Raw genomic sequence first — 19,612 nt, 5'->3', positions numbered from 1 at the left:
AATATTCAAATGAGGTCGACCGGATCAAGCAAAAAGGGGCCGTAAATTACTTACCGTACGAATCGGGGCAAAGGCAAAAACAAGAATCACAACTGACCAAATGCAATCTTAGTTCAAAGTCTTCGTCTTCGGATCATTTGAATAGGGTGAAACGGGGTGAAACAACTCATTACAATAAGAGCAGAGACCAAAGGGGAACAAGGAAATTGCATTGACCTAAAAAGTAGGAGAAGGGGGAAAGGGTAAAGGAGAAGGTCTGGCCTGGCATGGCCTGGGCTGATTGGCCCACCCTAATGCAATGGACAATGGTCAAGCCATTTAGTTTCCCCCCCCTCAAAGACCAAAGGCAAAACTTTTGAACTCATTTGCATTTTTTACGCGCTCTTCTTGCGTCTGCTCTGGTTTTTGTTGTTGGGATGCGCCTTCATCTATTTGACCAGTGTCCTGTTTGGTGATGGGAACTTTTTTTTTTTGAGAAAGAAGAAATCGAATTTGACCGTTGGTCACTTCTCCTTCTCTCTAGCCTTCTTGTGTCTCTGTGTGTGTGTGGATTTCTTTTGCTTTGGTCCATTGTCTTGTTATTTGTCTTTTGTTTTCTTATGTCATGTAGGACACAGAACCCCCGAATGGGACAGGACACCCCAAATACTATATAGAGTAGAATAAAGCTCTCTCTCATGTCCTGTTTTCTGTTCTCTAACGGAAAACTAGTTCCCTTTTTCAAGTAGGATAAACATATTTCGCGGCAATCACACGGTACCAGCTGTTGTTAGTTTCCTTTTTGGTTTTTTTTTTCTTCGAATTTTTAACTTTTTTCCATGCAGCTTTTAATTATTAGTTATTTTTGCCTTTGGTATAAGTTGCAACTCTCATTGTAAGTCTCAACTTGTTTTAGTATCAAAGATGTTCCATGAGTCTTAAGTCTCTTTCTCTCTTAGAGTTGTTCATTGGCAAACATTTAGTTTTGTTAGCTTTATCTTTTGCTTGTTGTCTATTGAAATTGAAAGTATTTAGATATATATCTTTCCACACTGATGTTTATATCTCTTTGTGTCTAAAGCATTTCATGTCATAAGATAATTTACTTATTACTGATGCCTTTTACATTTTTGTTCGCCACTCTTTCTCCTTTCTTATTGCTTTACTTTACTCACGATTTTTTTTTTGTTTTTTTTTTCATGGCTTAAATAATTGCTTAGACGCTTGCATAAAAAATTGTGAACTAAATATTTTGTAGAGAGTGAGTGAAGTAATAATCCCATTTATGCAGCACCTACAAAAGTGATGTAAAGTCATAGCCTTTTACGTATTTTTTCTTTTTTTGGTGCTTCTTGAAATGTCATTCTTTGTCTTTGGGAGACAAAGTCATCCTGCGGGTTTTTGCGTGCCAAATGCAATTTACTAGCGTCTGCATTTAAATGTCAAAACCTTTGGGATTATCCTTTCGAAGGAAGGACCCAACCCATGGACAGGGAAACTGTTAGTGCAGATGCTTTTTAATCTGCTGTTTGCTTATTATGGAGCAGGGATGAGGGAGGATGAGTTGTGGGTGTGCCAGGTCATGGCACACCTTTTTGTTGGTATTGTTGTTGTTGTCCATCCAGTGCTGGATCAGCCATATAGCAGGGTTATGAATACTACCACTTGATTTTAGGGACTCCGCAAATTTCCGCACAAAAAAAATGTAAAAAGATTTTCGATCACTGAAAAGTTGATTTATTTTTCATTTATTTAAGTTGAAAAAATTCTGAAAAATTCTAAAAAACTCCTAAATTTACGATTTTGCAATTTTAACAAATTTTAAACAATTTTTTAAAGTGATTTTCTTATTTCAATGCTTTTAGATTCAATTTTATATTGAAATGCTAGTCAATTTATTTATTAAGTTATCTTTCTAAGTGAGACAAAAGATGCCAAGGAATAGCAAAGTATTAAAATAAAGCTGAATCAAAAATTTGTGTTTACCTATAATTAAAATTATCTTTGTAGGTTTTCCAGTTTTCGATAAATTTTTATTCATGTTCTAACTTTCACATATGAAAAAGGATCTTCTAACTTGTATTAAGACAACGTACTCTAATATTTGGGCCCAGTTCCCGCACTGACTCAATCCGGCATTGTGTCCACCCCATAAAATGCCAAACATTTGCTTAACCCTCGCTCCCATCTCCCCCCTGTGGCATTGCATTAAAAGTCATCATCACCCGCCACATGATTTCCCATTTCCCATCATTTTCCGAATTCTGTTTGGTCTGTTTGACTTTTGGTTAGTCTCATCTCAATCCACACATTTTTTTTATTAAAGGGGGTGTGTTCTCGCCTCTTGGGCTTGGCCTGATGAAACTGCATGAAAAATTAAGTAATTAAATATGAAAAAAATGAAGCATTAAAGAGCCAACATTCAAGGGTCAAAGGTCACTGCTGGGGTACATTCAGAATTTCCCTAATGTGAGGTGATTGATCAAATGAAATGCCATGATATGCTAATTGGAATGCAATTAATCTGAACCTGATGATAACTAACTAATAAATAACCATATAAACGTCATGGAATTGTTTCATGAAAATATTAGATTAAATTGAGTTTTCAGCTATCCAATAATAATTATTTAAATCTAAATGTAAAAGTATAGAAATGATTAGGTTTAACTTTGGAATTTAACGTTTTCAATGTTTTAATAAGTGAGTTTTCTTCATTTTGATAGATACAAATTTGTTGCTAATTAGTTAGTTAACCAATCTAAATTGGATTGAAGAACAATTTAGGTCATAAAATTTGACTGATTTTCATCAGATCTTTAGAGTTACATATATGTATATGTATGTATATACCTTTTGGTCTTTATGTTAGTTAGATGCTAGGAAAAATGTTGTTTTAAATTATTTATTTTTGCTTTTGTTTCCCACCTTCTGATAACTAAGTCAAGTACAAATGTTCCCACGATCAACTGGAAGTCAAAGCTTATCGCCTTTTTTACTCTCATTTAATACCCTGTAAGCCCTAAAAGCTAGGGTCGCCATCACAAAGAGGAAGTGATGAGGCTACAGCGCTTAAGGGCTAGTCTAGGCTATTTTTCAAGTCGTCGACTGATATTAGAATATTTCATTTAAATTATTCCCTTTTCGAAGCTTTACGCACCCGCATATAAGCTTTGCACTGGCTGCCTGACTGACTGACTGACTGACTGACTGAGTGGCTGACTGATTGGCCGACAGTCAACTCTTCCTCCTAAACGCTGATAAGAGCGTGTGTAGCCCAGGTGCGGATATTTTGACGCTTTTCCCGCCATTTGCTCAGCGAAGCGAGCAAAGACGACAGCCGTCTCCAAAGACAGCCCGAAAAGGTCTCTCTTTCTCTTTCTTGGTGTCTCTTCAAAATGATAAGCCATAGTCGCGGCATGTAACGGCCCAAGACACCCGCTGCTGGCCCTCGGCTGGTTGAATGGCTGGTGGCTTATTAACTGCAGGATCGCTGCGTTTCGTTACGTTTCGTGTCACCACATTTCTCCAGCTCCAGTTCCTAACTCTTCCAGCTGACGTTAGGCATGCGTATGGCCTAGGCCAGAGATTACATTGAGGACATATCAACTGAATTGCTGAAGCGTTGCTCTACAAGAAGAAGAAGAAGAAGAAGCGCTACAAATTACCACCTCGGCAAACAGAAGAAAAAAATTGACCAGCTGCACCGAAAAGTGTTGTTGTTTTTGTTGTTATTTTCCCATTTCCATTTCTGGTAAGGCGTCGGTGTCATCTTGATAAACACAATTGTCGTTGTTGTTGTTGTTGTTGTTGACATTGCATGTGGATTCTTTCTTAGTTTTTTTTTTTTTTTTTGTTTATGTCGGGGGAGGTGGCATACAATTTCTACCCTATAAGACTTCACTTCACTTTTTCTGTCTTTCTGTCTGACTGTCTGTTTGTCCTCCGTGGTAAGTTGATTAGATCCGCAAGAAGCCCCGGCACACCTGGCCCAAGCTCTCGCAAAAAGTACTGATCGTGATCATGATCATCATGATGATATCCCCTGCATCACAAGCTATAACAAAATATATACCCTTACAATCAGTTAGTTAGTTGTCTTAAGTTCAAGTAAAACTTTTTCGATCATCCGTCTAAGAAATAGAAGACAAAAACAGACCCTACATAGTCAGGTTCATCTCTTTCCAATATCTCTTATCTATTCTGCATTGGAATCGTAAGATATGGAAATAGATCTGGTAAAAACTATGGAATTTATCATCAAAAACTAGTCAAAGTTTAAGGAATTTTGCAAATATCTTTTGAATATATCTTTCGATCCAAAGTTGTTATTCATTGTAATGATGGATGTAATGATGCACTTTTGAGGGCATATGCTTAATTGTATTTTGTATAGTGTACTTTGGATAGTTTATGTGGCAGTAGTCCCAAGTCCATGACCACGTCCAGGGGCACAGGCAAAAGGCAGACATAAGGAATGAAGAAAACGCGAGAAGATAGATAGAAAGAGTAAGAGAGGAAGAAGACGAAAAAAAAACGTAAGGTAAATGTCATGTGGGTTCATTCGTCGACTGCACAGGGGCACGTGCCCTCTCAAGCGCGAAATGCAACATCAGCAGCAGAAGCAGCAGCAGCAGCAACAAAATGAAGATGCGCCGACGTTGTTGTCCGTGTCTTTTTGGCCTGATCTCGGGGGCGCCCAAATTGACTTGGCCAACTTGAATTCTTCATTGCCCTGTTGTCTCGGCTGCTCGCTCTCTCTCTCTCTCCCTTTCCCTCTCTATCTTTATCTGCACTTCCGGTGGTGCACTGCGGTTGAATGTTCCCGCTCTTCTTCACCCTCATCATCATCATTATGATCATCATCTTGATCATCATGATGATCACTTTGTTTAATTGCATTGCGGGTCTATCTTGTCCTGCAGTCGCAGTTGCATTCCCGCAGGTTTTTCCTTTATTTTTCTTCTTTCGCTTCTTTTGTGGTTTTTGTTTTTTATTGCATTTTCTCTTTCAATTTTTGTTGCTTCTTTGTTTTCTCGTCCCCGACAATGCAGTTAAATTAGATTAAGCAGTCATGCACATGTCTTTCCTCTTTTGGCCCTAAAAATAACGTCAGTTGGACACACATAGTTACCACCGAAAATTCTACTAAAGATCCTCTCTAGATACAACACAATTTGCTCTTATCAGGTAGTTAGTAGTTTAGTTTGATTACTAGACAAAGTTGGCTACTAATCAGTAACCCTTAAACTAGTTGCGAATTACAAGCGAAGGAAGCGAATTTTCAGTATTTATGTTTGCTTATCATAATAACTACTCCAACTCGAACTCAAAGCAATGATTACAGAAGTTTTCTATAGATAGATTTATTTATTTATTTATTTATTTATACTGTGATTGGGCAGTGATTGTAAATTAAAGCCAATCTTCTTACTAGCTATAGCTACTAGGCCTTAAGCTAACAAATGGACTAATTGATTTTTGTTTAAATCTACTTAAATATGTATTTACAAGTAGATTTACTTGACAACGTTATATGAGTTTAGATTAAAATAGAATTCATAGGTCTATCATTTAAATACAGAAAGTGGGAAGAGTGTATCAGATATCCTCCAAGCCAAACTAAAGGATATCATGTCAAGAATTAGCAGAACTTCCCTTTAATGTCTTCTCGTTGACCGGTTTCTATCTGAGATCGATAAAAGATGCTGCTGCCACTGCCTGTAGGTAGTTCTCTCCCTAGTGCATTGAACCTGTCCTTTTGTCCGTTTTGTTACAATCCTTAAAAATAACAAGAAAGAATGGAGAAGAAACAGGTGCATCGCAGGAAAAAAAAGGAGATGCGAGTTCCCTCACGCGAATGCATCTTTGGCAACATGATCATGAAGTGTCGTAAATTGAGCAAAGGAGAAACAGGAATAGTTAGCGAGAGGCTTCTACGAGGGAGCAAAGGAACAGGTATTTATATAGGAATATAGGGCTCGAAAACAAAAACAGAAACAGGGGCACGTGCCCCGTTTTTGCATCTGTTGGTCGGATCGCAGCGATGCGATGCGATGCGATCCGCAGCGATGCAACATCATGTTGAGCTGTTGAGCAGTCAAGGATGAGGATGATATGTGTGTGTAGGATGTTTTCAAGTGATGCCCGGTTACCTGCCCCAGATGCAAGCTGCACAGTTCTGCGGTTAGTTCGTTTCTTGTTCTTTTTTTTTTCGTGTGGCTCGTGCCCAGACACAGTTGACTCCAATTTAGCGCCAAGTTAGGGGCAACAGGAACAGCTGAGTATCACAAAGAGGATCCCCGCTCAACTGCCAAGTCCAAGTCAAAGTCCAAGTCCAAGTCGTGTGCCGCTTTATAATTAACTTGATGAACGGGGTTCTCTTTTTGGTTATTATTTTTTTGAGTCCAGCATCCAAAAAAAATCGAATCGAAACGATTCTGTCAGACAGCTGTGAATCTATTAAAAACGAAAAATCTCTTAAAGTAAATGTTCTCAACACCTTTAGTTTCCCCTCCACTCCCTTTCCCAAACAGCCGATCGATCGTGTTCAATTATCTAAGCCAATTAGAACTAAATAGACGCACCTTTTTTTCTCCCTCTTATTCGTTTCGTTTAGTTTTGGTTTTTTATTTTTACGAGCACACACCCACAACAATTTTGAAAATGTGGCAAAAGGATCTGTATATGAAATCATTGCGTAACTAGGGCAAGGAACAACAAAAAAGAAGACAAAAAACATCTGCTGCACCTCGTACCACATATCAAGGGTTGCCAGAGATCCTTTAAAACTGACGATCCTGGACAACTGGCTAACTGGCCAGGTCATAAATCAGTTAGCACAAGGGAGAGAGAATGAGAAAGAGGGAGAGGGAGAGGGAGAGGGACAGGGTAAGTCAATACTAAAGTGGGGCACACTTCTTAAGGAGAGCGCGAGATAACAACAGAAGGGAGTCCGCAGAAACAAATTAAGATCTGTTAACTCCTCCAAACGATGTGCCAGCTGTGACGAGCCACGAGACACAGGACCCATTTAAATCTTCTTGGAAGAGTTCAAGGACCCGTTAGAGAGCTGTCCAAACATTTGCAGGAATCAATAAGAGAATAAGAACGCAAAAAATTGTCACACGGTATCCGATGACTAGATATAAGTATATGTATGTCCTAACCACCCTCCAAACAAAAAGCAAATTTACTCTAGTTTTGCCCCTGAATTAAAGAGAAGTGACAAGGAGCAGGGGAGAATAGAAAAAGTTTGTAACAATTGATTGAATATTTAAAAACAATAACCAAAACATTTCTATGGCAACAAAGTTTATAAGTACTATTCTCTTAATCTAACATTTAAATAAGATGTCATGTCTTTAACTTAGTCACCAGCAGGAAAAAGGACTTTGGGGGTAAGAGAAATCAAAGTAAATTACGATTACATAACAATGGCCAAGTTATTTTTATTCCATGACAATTTAGACTTTGGTTTTTTTTTTGTTGTCCGTTGGGCAAAGACGTGAAGCAAACCAAATGTGAAATTTGTTGGCAGTTTGTGTGTATCTTTTAGATACTTTTTTTCTTGTTGTATTTTACCCCACCGCAATTGGCACGAAACGAAAAGGCTGCTGGGCCCTGGACATGGCTGGAATATCGATCGATGGAGTCGACAGTGAGTCGCAAAAGTATGCAACTTGGCAAGGAAATGCCTTAGGGTCAGGCTTTCGACTACTAACTACATACAATATAGAATGTCCATCTCCATTTCAACTCTTTCTCTTTCCCACACATTCTCTTGATGACCCTCCCACACACACACAGACACACACACACACACACACACACTCACACCCAAGCAGAGGCAACTGTGTGCAGTCAGGCATACATCCGGAGAAACTAGTCCGTCTCCTTTATTTTTTGTTGTTAAGGGGGTGGCTACAGGACACGTGACAATGGGAATTGGGAGTGTTAGTTGGTGGCAAGAGAAGAGATTCAAGTTACACTCACCTGTACAGCCCCCAAAAATATGCAACAACAACAACAACAAAACTTAATACCACAAAACAAAAATAAATAAATATATTTAATTGAATTAATTCAGAGAAAAAAAAAAAAATATGTATGACAAAAAAAAAATGCAAATAAATAGGACAATAAATATTTAAACTAAGATCGTTCGTTGCTACTTTTAGGCCACGAATCTCAGATTGGTGCGCTTGCGATGACCGAAATCGGCACTGCCGCCGCCATTACGGCGGATGGCCTGAAGGGCAGCCTGTTGGGCCACCGGATCGACGCCCTTCTGGCCCGCCTCGCGGCCCAGAATGTTCCAGAAGGGACGCTGAGTGGTGGTGGTGGTGGGTGAGTCCTTGTTGATGTAAATGCAATTGATGATGGGCTCATTGCCATAGAATTGGCGATTACGGTTATTCTGCTGCTGCTGCTGCTTGCGAAGACGGCGGCGTCGCTGCTGTTGGCGGCGGCGTTTCTCATCCTGCTTGCGTTGCTTTTGGCGGCGGCGACGCTGCTGCTGTGAAGTCGACTGAGATGATTGATACGAAGGACGGCGACGTCGATAGCCGCCAATGGGACGTGATGAACTGGAACCGGAAATGGAACTGGAGCTGGAGCTAGGACGGCGACGTCGCTTATTGACGCTGCTGTTGCTGCTGCTGCCGCTGCTGGGGCGAGACTTGCGTTTCTTTTTCTGTTGCTGCTGCTGCTGCTGCGGTTTTGGCTTGCGCTTATTAATGGAAGAGGAAGATGAAGAGGAGGAGCTGCTGCTGCTGCTGCTGCTGCTGCTGGAGGGACGAGGTTTCTTTGGCTTTTTAGTTGGCTCCACGCTGGAACTGGAACTAGTTGGCTTCTTTGATGGCTTAGTTTCGTGCTCATCCTGTGAGATTTCCTGCTCTTGTTGTTGCTGCTGCTGCTGCTGGGTCTTCTTCTTCTTGATCTGCTGCTCTTGAACTGGTTCCATTCCATTCTCATTCATTTGAGTATCCTCTTTCATGGGCGCATCCTGTTTCCTCTTGTTTTGCTGTGTCCTCCTTCTCTTTTGATTCTCTTTTTGATTTTGCTTGCGCTTGTTCTTTTGCTGCTGCTTCTTCTTCTTAGTCTTTTGCTTATTCCTTATGGGCCGCTGATTATTATTAGCCGGCACATAGTCCTCATCGCCATCTGTGCTCCAAATGGCCGAAGTTGTAGTGGGTTTCTCTTCGGTATAGATTTCAGCTTCATACTCACCCAAAGGATCAGCCAGTAGATCACCACGATGATAATAGTAATCATCCACATACTCCTCATCAAAATTATCCTCGTCGTCGTCATCCCCATCGTCGTCGCCTGGCCAATTGGGAACAAACGGATACGGATAAGCTGGCACACTCGATTGCAATTCGGATTGACGGACTGGCTTCAATTCGAATACGGCATGAGTATCGGGATTGACCTTGGGCGGCTGATGCGACTGGACAACCACAATGCCAGCATCTCCGGCCACAACATTGGCCTGAGAAGCGCCATTGGCCACCACACTGACTCCCTGTGGCAGATGGGCCGACGCACTGGTCTGCGATAGAGGCAGGGCCAAAGCAGCTGGCACATATGTCTGAGCCTTGGCCACCTGACCGGGCACTACATCAACATTGTCAGTCTCATCGTCATCATCCTCCTGCTCGTCATCATTATCAGCGTCATCATTGGACGCCTCCTCCATATCATCATCAGCATCAGCATCATCATCCTCGTCGTCGTCGTCGTCGTCGTCGTCTTCAGCAACATCAGCCAATTTGACAGTCACATAACGATGTTTGTTCTGATCCAATTCGGTCAATTGAAGCAAACCCTCACGATGTTCCACTCCGACTTGATCACTTGATGATTGACCGACCACTGGCAGAGCCGAGACCTTCAATTGCTGCGAACTGACCGCCACATTGGAGGGCAAAGCCATGGAACGACTAGAACGCTTACGTCTTGTCACCACACACTGACCCTGACTGCCCTCGCCAGCCAGTTGCCTGCCCTGGATAAAGAAACGTTTCACCTCATACTCATCGCCATTCTCATCCACCTCGATCCTGGTCTCTGCCGAGGCCACACTCAGATAGACCACCAAACCGATTAGCGTCAATGCGACGCACCAAGTATTCCTCATCGCGACTAACTAAACTAAACTGACATGATTTTAGGTTCAAGCACCAACTTATATTAGCTCGCTGGCCAGCGAGCTCTAGACCACAGATCAGACCTATTGACCCAAAGTTAATTGCCAAAAATAGAGATGAAAAGAAAGAGAGAATCAGAGATAGAGAGAGAGAAACAAAAAACGGTTTCCTCGAATTCTGAATTATTCATCGCAATCCCCGCATTGAGAGACTCTTTTGCTTTCTTTTCATCCGTGCGATTTCTATATTTCTGATCAAACTCGTTTTCGCCAAGAGGTCAATGGTTTTTTTTTTTCTTTTTGGCTAAGCATCATTAATAACCCAAATGTAACCTCACAGCTAAGAAAGCCCGTCTCTGCTTGTTCTTGTTGTTGTTAGTGGTCAAAAAAGGGCCTCGTTCATATACATATATTCATAGATACATTTGGCTAGATAGTTATTTTTTTGCTTTTGGGGTCATTTATGAATCGATAAGGCCCTTTTTATAGCGGGGTAAACGGGGAAAGTTTCACTACGAATTGAGAAAGTTATGTTATAAAGTTGAGAATAGAATCTTGATCTTTATATGTAATGATAAATATGTTGGCCATAAATCATTAGCCAAATAATATTTATAGCCATTGGTTACTAATCGGTCTAGAAATATGCAAATCAGTTGGAGAGCAAAAAAATTTTTTGAAAACAGGAAGGAGAAATTAAAAAACAAAAAAAAAACCGAAGAAAACAATAATAATTTATAACAAATTTAAGTGATATATAGAAAAATCGCAAAAGTAATCCAAATGCTGACTATATTAATGCTTTTTGTAGAGTCTGATACTCCTATTTTTTTTTCGTTTTTAAAAACGAAATTGACCTTTGTCCAAAAACAAAGACATAGAAACGAAAAGAAATTTTTATTGACATGGCCAAAATGAATGAGACAGTCCACAAAAACCGAAAATAAAATAAATTTATTATTATTTTGCATACGAAAACTGAACGCTTGACCCCGGACTACGGATTTGGTTGCTTGATTTAATTTAGTCAGTGCTAAATGTCAAATCTCTCCACAAGCAAAGCCCATAAAAGGGCGTTTTGATGGGTCTCAGGTGTCTAAGGTTGGCGAAGGGGGACGGGGATTGGGGCAAGACGGGGCGACATTGTTCACTCTTTCTGCATGCTAATGATACATCATAAATTTTGTAAAATAACAACAACAACAAACTGAATAGTTGGAGGAGTCAAGAGGAATCTTAACCGAAGATCAAAATTGACAGAGAGAAATGTGGCGCACACTTGAATAATAATTGAAAAGAAAAGAAAAGAACAAAATGAAGCAATGAAAGATTAAAGCCAAAATCAAAGACAGAGAGAGAGAGAGATAGAGAGAAATAGAGGGAGAGAGACACAAAATAAATAAATAAAAGGGCCATTAAATTACACAAACATCTTGTTGGGGCAGGCAGCTTCAGCTCAGCTCAGCTATTTGGATAAAGTCCACAGAACATTTGTATGGAAAAGGTGTCGCTCTGATCGTCAGTCAACTCCCACTCCCCAGCAACTCCATCTTCCTCTCTCTCTCTCTCTTTCTCCGGGTTTTTACAAGCCAGTAGCAGGTTTCTGACCACTGAAGGCTGGGGCAAGAGGCAATCGACTCCATCATCGTCGTCGTCGTCGTCGTCGTCGTGGTAGTTGCTGCGCGTGCAGACATGCAACACACAGAAATCCCCAAACACACAGACAGAGCACAAATCAGGCACCATCAAGCACTGTTTCTCCATCACTTTGCGGCGATCGTATCGTATCCAATTGTACCTATCCCCCTCCCGGTTTGTCCCGCCTCTGAAGGGTCGACGGGGGAATGGGCTCCAACATCATCATCACCATCATCATCATCATCATCAACTACATACATATGTACATTGCCAAAGAATTGTCCAAATATGACACAAATCGTGATTGCCGCACAGTGAGTGAAGAAATTGTACGCCTATGCTTACTTATTCGAATCGACTTAGAATTTATATATCAACTTCAATCTTAATTGTAATCCATTAAGCAAAATATAAAAAGGCTATAAAAGTCTTTGAACTTGCCTTTTCAATTTAGCTATTTCAAAACAATTTTCAAATTTGACCTTATTTCTTAAAATACATATATCTTAAAAATAATTCTAGTTTAAGCTTAATCTCTCTCAAGTCAAGTAACAAAGAAGATTTCTTATCAAAATTATTTACAATATTTAAGTTTTAGTGCTGAAAGTTTTCTTTATAATGGAACATTATGCTAGAAAATGAATTAATATGGAAATATGGATTAATTGAAATTACTGATTCAGTAATCAAAAGCTATGCTAGAAGTAGACCTTCAAAAGGGTAGATCCTAAATTCCACATAGTAATAAAAAGGGGGAAATAATTTTTAATCTATAGAAACACGAAAGTTTCATATTGGATCGTTCCATTTTTGTGTCTCCTTTTCTCAGTTTCTTGAATAGCTCGCCGTACGTAATTGTTTGGTACTAACTGTTCATTAGTACTCGCATGCGATGGATGGACGTTTGGATGGATGAATGGATGGATGGACGGGGGTGGCAGAGAGGGCGGTCTGATGTGGAGGAAAAGTGGTCTCGTTGCTCGATCTCTAATAGAAATTGACGCACGCACCAAGAAAGTCCATAAATACGCAATTAGAATTAAATTATAATAAAAAACTACACGCACAATGTTTGTATGTTTGTTGGTAGTGGGAGGTGACGGAGGCGGGGCTCTTTGAATGTAACAAATACATACATACATTAATTTCATCTAATTTGCATTGCAGGTGAGTATGAGTCTGAATCTGAGTGTGAAAGACTTTCTTTATCAGCTTTAAATGCATTTAGTTTAAGGAACAAATACAATTTCAATTTTTGGCTCAAGTCAAAACCCAAAGGAAAAAAAATTAAAATTAATTATCAACAATTTAACAATTTATGAAAATAAAATTGGAAAAGTTGACCCAAACGTAGGAAATTAGCTTTTGTTGTTGTTGTTGTTGTTGTCATCCTAAATAGCTGCTGCTGCTTATGTTGGCCACTTTCGCATCGTAGCGGGGCACCAACGGAATTTATAATTAATTCGTGCATTAAATTTTTGGTTAAACACAAAAAAAGAAGAAACAAAAAAATGTGTCTTCTTTTTTTTGCCTTTTGCTGTATATAATCAGCAATATAATCAATAAGTCATATGTGAGAGTTGTTTTTAATGATATTCATGATGGCCAAAACGACGACGACAACGAAGATTATGATGATGATGTTGCTGTTGACAATAATGATGATAATGAGAAATATTTGCGGAATGTGTCAAAATTAACTGTTAATCGTTTAACAGTTGTTTTGTTTCTTTTATTTCAAACGCACAGAAAGAAAAGCAGTAGAACAAAACCTTATATTTCTAATTTAAATAATTATATTTGCAGAAACATTTAAAAAATATTTATCGAAAAGTGTAAAATTTAATAAAATTCTTAAACAGCTGATAAGTCCTTCGTCTAAGGACTCATAAGCATCTTGTTCATCGTTTTATATAACATATCTTAACATAAGTAATATTTCTTTTATATATTTACAAAAGAATAGCTGTTTCCCCCATCAAACTTTTTAGCAGTGTTGAAGAATTATAGATTTTTATTTTGATAAACATACATTTATAAAGACGTATAAATAAACTAGTTTTTCATATGTATGTATATAACTGCAAGCCAATCCAAATGCAGTCTGCCCATCTCTGTAGGTGTGTGTGTGTGTGTGTTTGTGTATGACTTTGGATGCTGCAGTTATAGGTGCATATGAACATACAAAATGGCGGCTTAGGCCAATCAATGCAGTTATAAAGACGGTTACTTGTTTGCTACTGCAATTTCAAAATTGATCGTTAAGAATTTAAAAAGTCCAGTGCTGGTAAACGACACAAGGACTTGAAAATGACGTTGCCAGAGTGTGGCAAAAAGAACGTTGATTTTGGTGAAATATTTTAAATCCACGTACTTATTTAATTATGTATATTTATATATTTTTTATTTTTTGTTTTAACAATATAGATGGTAAGCTAAAAACAATTAATAAAATAAACAAATTTAATTCTAAACATCTGGCAACACATTGCTGTTATCGTTGCGCAGTTAGATTTAGCTGTCTCTCAATCAATTTTTGAAATGTAGCCCCGTGCTAAATGTGTCAAAAACCAAAAAAATAAAGTCTAGAAAAACTTGTGCTTAAAAATTAACTACAAAAAAAAAATTAAACCACAAAAGCTTTATACTTTAATCGATACTTATCGATAAGTCGCTAACTTCCCATCACTATCAACTAGGGGACGCGCCAAAATATGTAAAATAACAACAAAAAAAGAGATATCTGTATTATTTGTTCAATTGGCCAACGGAGAAAAATATTCAGCGAATAAGTTCAACATGAGCCTGGATGAGACCATATGTGCTTACTTCGTGAACAATTTGAAGGCCGGGAAATCCAGTGCCAATGATTCCACAGCCTCTGCATCGACTGAGCTAGTGGATCAGTTTAATGTTGCCCTGGAGCTGATGCGGCAACAGCTGGCCGAGACACAGATACGAGAGATAAAGCCCAGCGAGGGCTATCCATTGATAGCCAGTGGTAATCTAACTAAGAAGGATGTCTTTGTCTTGGTCCACTTCGAAGGGGAGTTCTTCGAGCAGTTGTCCATGACAAAGGCATTGATTTTGGGTCCACCATGCCTGGTGGGATGCTTGCGCCGTGATGAGCCCATTCCCATGGGCAGCAACGTCATCTACACGACAGCTATGCGGGATCTGCAAATTTCGGCCACTGGCATTTCGCCCTCAGAAAAGGAGGAGCTAAGCAAACTGATCCAGTACATGGGTGGCGTCTATTTTCAGAGTTTTGGTTCCCGCATTACACACTTGATATCGAACACCATTAAGTCGAATAAATACGAGCAGGCCACTTTAAATGGAATCCCTGTGATGCATATCGATTGGGTGAAGTGCGTCTGGGATCGCAGCAGACGCAAAGGCAAGGAGTTCCTACAGGCCAGTGACGATGAATTCGAATCCTATCGTTTGCCCACATTCTTTGGAGCCAATATAACGTGCAGCGGCTTGGATTCAACACGCAAGGACAAGGTAATGCGTCTGGTCAATGATAATGGCGGCATCTATCATCGTGCATTTCGTTCCCAAGTCGTGGATATTGTCATCACCGATCAATCCAAGACGGATACGGATAAATATAAGGCGGCAGTGCGTTTCAAAAAGGACGTACTATCACCCGAATGGATCTACGACAGTGCCGCGCGTGGTTATGCCCTGCCGACCAAGAAGTATGAAGTGCGTGCTGGCAAAAAGGTGTCCACACCGACCAAGCAGAGTCGCGCAACCGCCGCAGCAGCAGATCAGACTCAACTCTCGGATATATCGAGAATTAGTTTCGTCTCCGGACCATCCACGCGTCGCATGCTCAGCGATGTGACCACTGTGAATGAGACACTAAGCAGCCTGCCCAGCAATAGCTACAGTTCCCCGGCCAAAGTTGATCTCCTTAAAAAGGCAATAAACGCAAACAAGAATTACATTTCTGTACTTTCCGAAATATGTCCCCGTCAGGCCAAACAGGCGGGCACTTTTCTGGATGGATGTTGTGTCTATTTGAGTGGATTCCGCATGGAGGAGCGAGAGAAATTGAATCGTGTTCTCAACACGGGCGGAGCTACGCGTTTTGATGAGATAAATGATGGCATCTCTCACATTATTGTCGGTCAATTGGATGAGGCGGAAATGCAGCAATGGCAGCGGAATAATATTACCGGACATGTTGTGCAACTCGATTGGTTATTGGATAGCATCAAAGCTGGTCGTATGGTCGACGAGGTTAACTATCGTGTGTCATGGCCACCACCAGATGAGGCTGCAGCCGCAGCAGCGGATATTGCCTCACCAGCCAGCAAGCGAACATTGCGCACCATGAATCATTCGTTCAAACAGCCCGCCCCAGCTGTTCCAATTAAAAAGAAACTCTTTTCCGTGGATCCTCCAAGCCGAGAGCAAGAGGAACAAGAAGAGGAAGCAGCAGTTGGTGCCCTGCTAGGTCAATATTCGATGGATCATGAACCGGCTGTTCCATTGCCGGCAGCAAGTTCCACGCAGTTGCCAGTGAAGCTTGCTCCATTGGCAGCAGCTGCATCGGCAGCATCTGTATCTGGTTTGCCATTGCCAGAGCTGAGTGCCAGCACTTTATCCATTGATTTTGATAAGCTTGACTATTTCTCGGGCATCTCTGTGTATGTGCACAAGGATTCGTTTAATGCCGAGTTCTATAACCAAATACTGAGTGAGTGCGAATCGGCCCAGGGTATTCTGGTGTCCAATAGTTTCACGGATGCAGTTGACTATGCCATCGTTAGCTTCGAAGTGGCCTTTCATCCAGAGAGCTTGCCCATTCAGGCACGTCATGTGGTCACCGAATTGTTTGTGGAGAGTTGCATGAAACAGAACAAGCTGGTGCCCATTGAATACTATCATCTGCCTATGCCGGCTAAAGTGGAACGGGAACCTTTGGAGGGCATGACCATTGTTATCTCTATCTATGCTGGTCTGGAGAGAGATTTCATCAATTCGATTGCTGAACTGATGGGCGCCAAAGTGAACAAGACGTTTATTAAAAGGGAGCAGCCTCTATTGGTGTGCCCAACAGCCGAAGGTTCCAAATATGGGGGAGCCATTAAATGGAAATTTCCAATTGTTACTTCGGCTTGGCTTGTAGAATGCGCCAACCTTGGTGAAAAAGTGCCCTATACAAAATATCTGGTGGGCAAAAGTACCGAAGATTTCCCCAAATCCCCCAAGCTGAAGGAGCGAAACAATCAAGGTGAACAATCGACTCGCTCGGATGGGCCGAAAACAAATCTTAACGAACAGACAATGGAGGAAGAGGCGGAGAATCAACCCATAATGGCTCCACCGCCAGTTGAATTGACGCCGTTGCGTAATCCTCGTGTCTCCGAATTGGCTGGCCACAATCCTCGTCCGGTCTCTGCCAATTCAGCAACTCCACCGTCCTCCAGCTCGCCGCGTACTCCCATCGGCCAGTCGCAAACACAGAGTGGCTATAATTTCAGTTTCCTGGAGCAGTTCATCGAACGTTTGGACACCAACGAGGAGAAGGATTGCGTTCGCCAGATAATCCAAGAGATGCGCTCCAATCAGACACCCGAACTGGAGCGTATACGGCGACAGGTGTGCACCCCGGTCTCAAGACCACGTCCATCCACCGGTATTCCCGACTTTTGCCTAACGCCCGAGTTCCAGCAACGCATGGCCGATGATTTTGAGCGACGCTGGCGTCTGCCTGTTAAGAAAATCCAACCCGACACGCCGTTGTCAGTGATTCGGCAAAGGGTACTGCGGATTACGTGCGAGACTCTGGGCATACCCTACGATGGCCATGAAGAGCAGTCGGCTGAAGTTGAGCCCAGGCAAACGCCCCAAACCAGAGCAAGAGGTAAAATGACCAACAGATTGAACTTTGATTCGCCCACTCTGCGTTCCCGTTCGAGCATCGGTGGCAACACCAGCAGAAATCAACAGCAATTCGTTCCAGCCACACAGAGTCCCAATGGGAGCACCATTGATTTCGACAAGATTAGCTTCGAGGAGACAGCCGCACCGATTCCAGCACCAGTTTCTGTATCCGTGTCTGCTGCTGGCAAACCCATGGACACATCAAATTCGCCAGAAGTCAAGCAGTTAACTGATTATCTACGCCGCAATAGTCTCAAGCGTAGTCATGGCTCTCATCTGGCATCCCAGGAATCGGAGTCGGCGCATTTCGTACAGCCCTTTGAGTCCGAGGGTTTTGCCCTCAACTCGGAGGATAACGTGGTGGAGTGGCGTGATCCAGCTGAATTTAATGCCAGCAAGCAGAGACGTTCGTCCATGTCCTCTAGTTCTAGCCTTGCACCAACTTTGCACCGCTTCAGCATCTCCTGCGGAGCTGATGACGACCAGCGAAATCAACTAATGGATCGCATTCGTAATCTGGGCGGCGAAATATGCGAGAATCTAATCAACTATGATCCCACCTGCACTCATCTCATTTGTGAGCGTCCCAATCGCGGTGAGAAAATGCTTGGCTGTCTGGCAGCCGGCAAATGGATCCTGCACATTCAATACATCGATCATTGCCATGCCGCAGGCAAATTCCTAGACGAAAACCTCTTCGAGTGGGGTAATCCGAGTGCCCATAATTTGCCCCAACTTGTACCCGAGGAGCAAAACATTGCTGTGGCCATACATCGTTCCCGTTCGTCTGGCGGTAATGCCTTCAATAATTATCGAATCATTCTCAGTCTGGCCAGCCAACAAATGGGCGCCCTGATGAATGTTCTCCGCGCCGGCGGAGCTGCAATCGTACAGCCACATTCACCCTTTGCCGATGATCCGGTGGCCGGCACAGCCACTCATTGCTTTGTCGATATGAAGAAGGCCCCCCTGGACAGCCGGGACTATCAATATTTGCATGAACGTAAAATACCCATTATGAACCAATTGGCCATCAATGCATATCTCATGACTGGCAAGGAAACCAGCTTTGAGAAATATCTTCTCAAGTGAAGTGAACACATTGTACAGACAATATCTACATCTATATCAATTCTGAACTATGCATATCTAGATTTTTCGTTTTATTTTTTTTTGTTTAATGTTCTAAATAAAATCCAAAAAAGAAGCATTTCAAATTTATGGATAAAAATGTTTAATTTTCTTTTGCTTAACCTTTGGTAGTCCATAATCTAGGCTACTCCTGTCCACCATGTCCGGAATTTGTCCAGCTTAGTAGTTTCCTCTAAGAAATTTCTTGCAAAAGGCAATTTAAATGCGAATGCGATTGTTAAAATATTTCAGAATTATCTCCCACCAGTCATAGACGGATTGAAGATTTATATAGATTTTTGTTCTTATTTCAACTTTATTTTTTTTGTGTCGACACAATAAGGAATAATTTTAGTTTCGTTTTTCTTCCTATATTTGAAAATACAAATAAAAAAGTATATATTAATAATAATAATAATAAAAAAAAAAGAAAAGACACATGCTTATAAAGTGAAGCTAAACAGTGTGTGTGATACATGCATATATTTATATATATATGTATATAAGTGGTATAAGAATAGATTTATTTGCTCTTTCTATATAGAGATATATGCATATATATACACATTCTAATATATATCTGAACTGCCGTAGGATAATTTTGGAAGGGAGCTTCTTCTTGTGACTTAAATTAACAAAAAAAAATGTAACAATTTGTTTCTTATTTCAATTTCATTCTTCACATTAATATCGTACATACAAAAACACATGTATTTAGAAGGGAAGTAAGGGGGGGGAGCATTTCGGAATAAATAATAATAATAATAATAATGATAATAGTATACGGCATATATGTATGTATGTATG

The 19,612-nt window shown here is 40.9% G+C and overlaps 2 protein-coding genes across 2 annotated transcripts; one reads left to right on the top strand and one right to left on the bottom strand.

Annotated features, from left to right (window-relative positions):
* Positions 1-8,155: 8,155 nt before the first annotated feature.
* On the bottom strand, positions 8,156-10,123 carry LOC6644740 (stress response protein nst1). The gene is made up of 2 exons (XM_047011585.1): positions 9,767-10,123; positions 8,156-9,673 (listed from the first exon to the last, which is right to left on the bottom strand). Exons 1-2 carry the CDS (start codon positions 10,121-10,123, stop codon positions 8,156-8,158), a joined length of 1,875 nt encoding a protein of 624 aa, XP_046867541.1.
* Positions 10,124-14,449: 4,326 nt separating this feature from the next.
* Positions 14,450-18,860, top strand: LOC6644741 (DNA topoisomerase 2-binding protein 1-A). The gene has a single exon (XM_002067556.4). It carries the CDS (start codon positions 14,570-14,572, stop codon positions 18,764-18,766), a length of 4,197 nt encoding a protein of 1,398 aa, XP_002067592.1. The 5' UTR covers positions 14,450-14,569; the 3' UTR covers positions 18,767-18,860.
* The last annotated feature ends 752 nt before the right edge of the window (positions 18,861-19,612 follow it).

This window comes from Drosophila willistoni (assembly GCF_018902025.1).
Source record: "Drosophila willistoni isolate 14030-0811.24 chromosome XL unlocalized genomic scaffold, UCI_dwil_1.1 Seg142, whole genome shotgun sequence".
In the NCBI taxonomy this organism is placed as follows: Eukaryota; Metazoa; Arthropoda; class Insecta; order Diptera; family Drosophilidae; genus Drosophila; species Drosophila willistoni.
Note: the sequence above shows the minus strand (reverse complement) of the source record. Positions and strands in the feature narration are given on the sequence as shown.

What these genes read in the sequence shown, in the direction of transcription:
- LOC6644740 (XM_047011585.1), bottom strand. Translation starts at nt 10,123, where the DNA reads ATGAGGAATACTTGGTGCGTCGCATTGACGCTAATCGGTTTGGTGGTC. An exon ending in ATCAGAACAAACATCGTTAT is followed by an intron (nt 9,674 to 9,766) that starts GTGACTGTCAAA and finishes GATATGGAGGAG; the next exon opens with GCGTCCAATGATGACGCTGA.
- LOC6644741 (XM_002067556.4), top strand. Translation starts at nt 14,570, where the DNA reads ATGAGCCTGGATGAGACCATATGTGCTTACTTCGTGAACAATTTGAAG.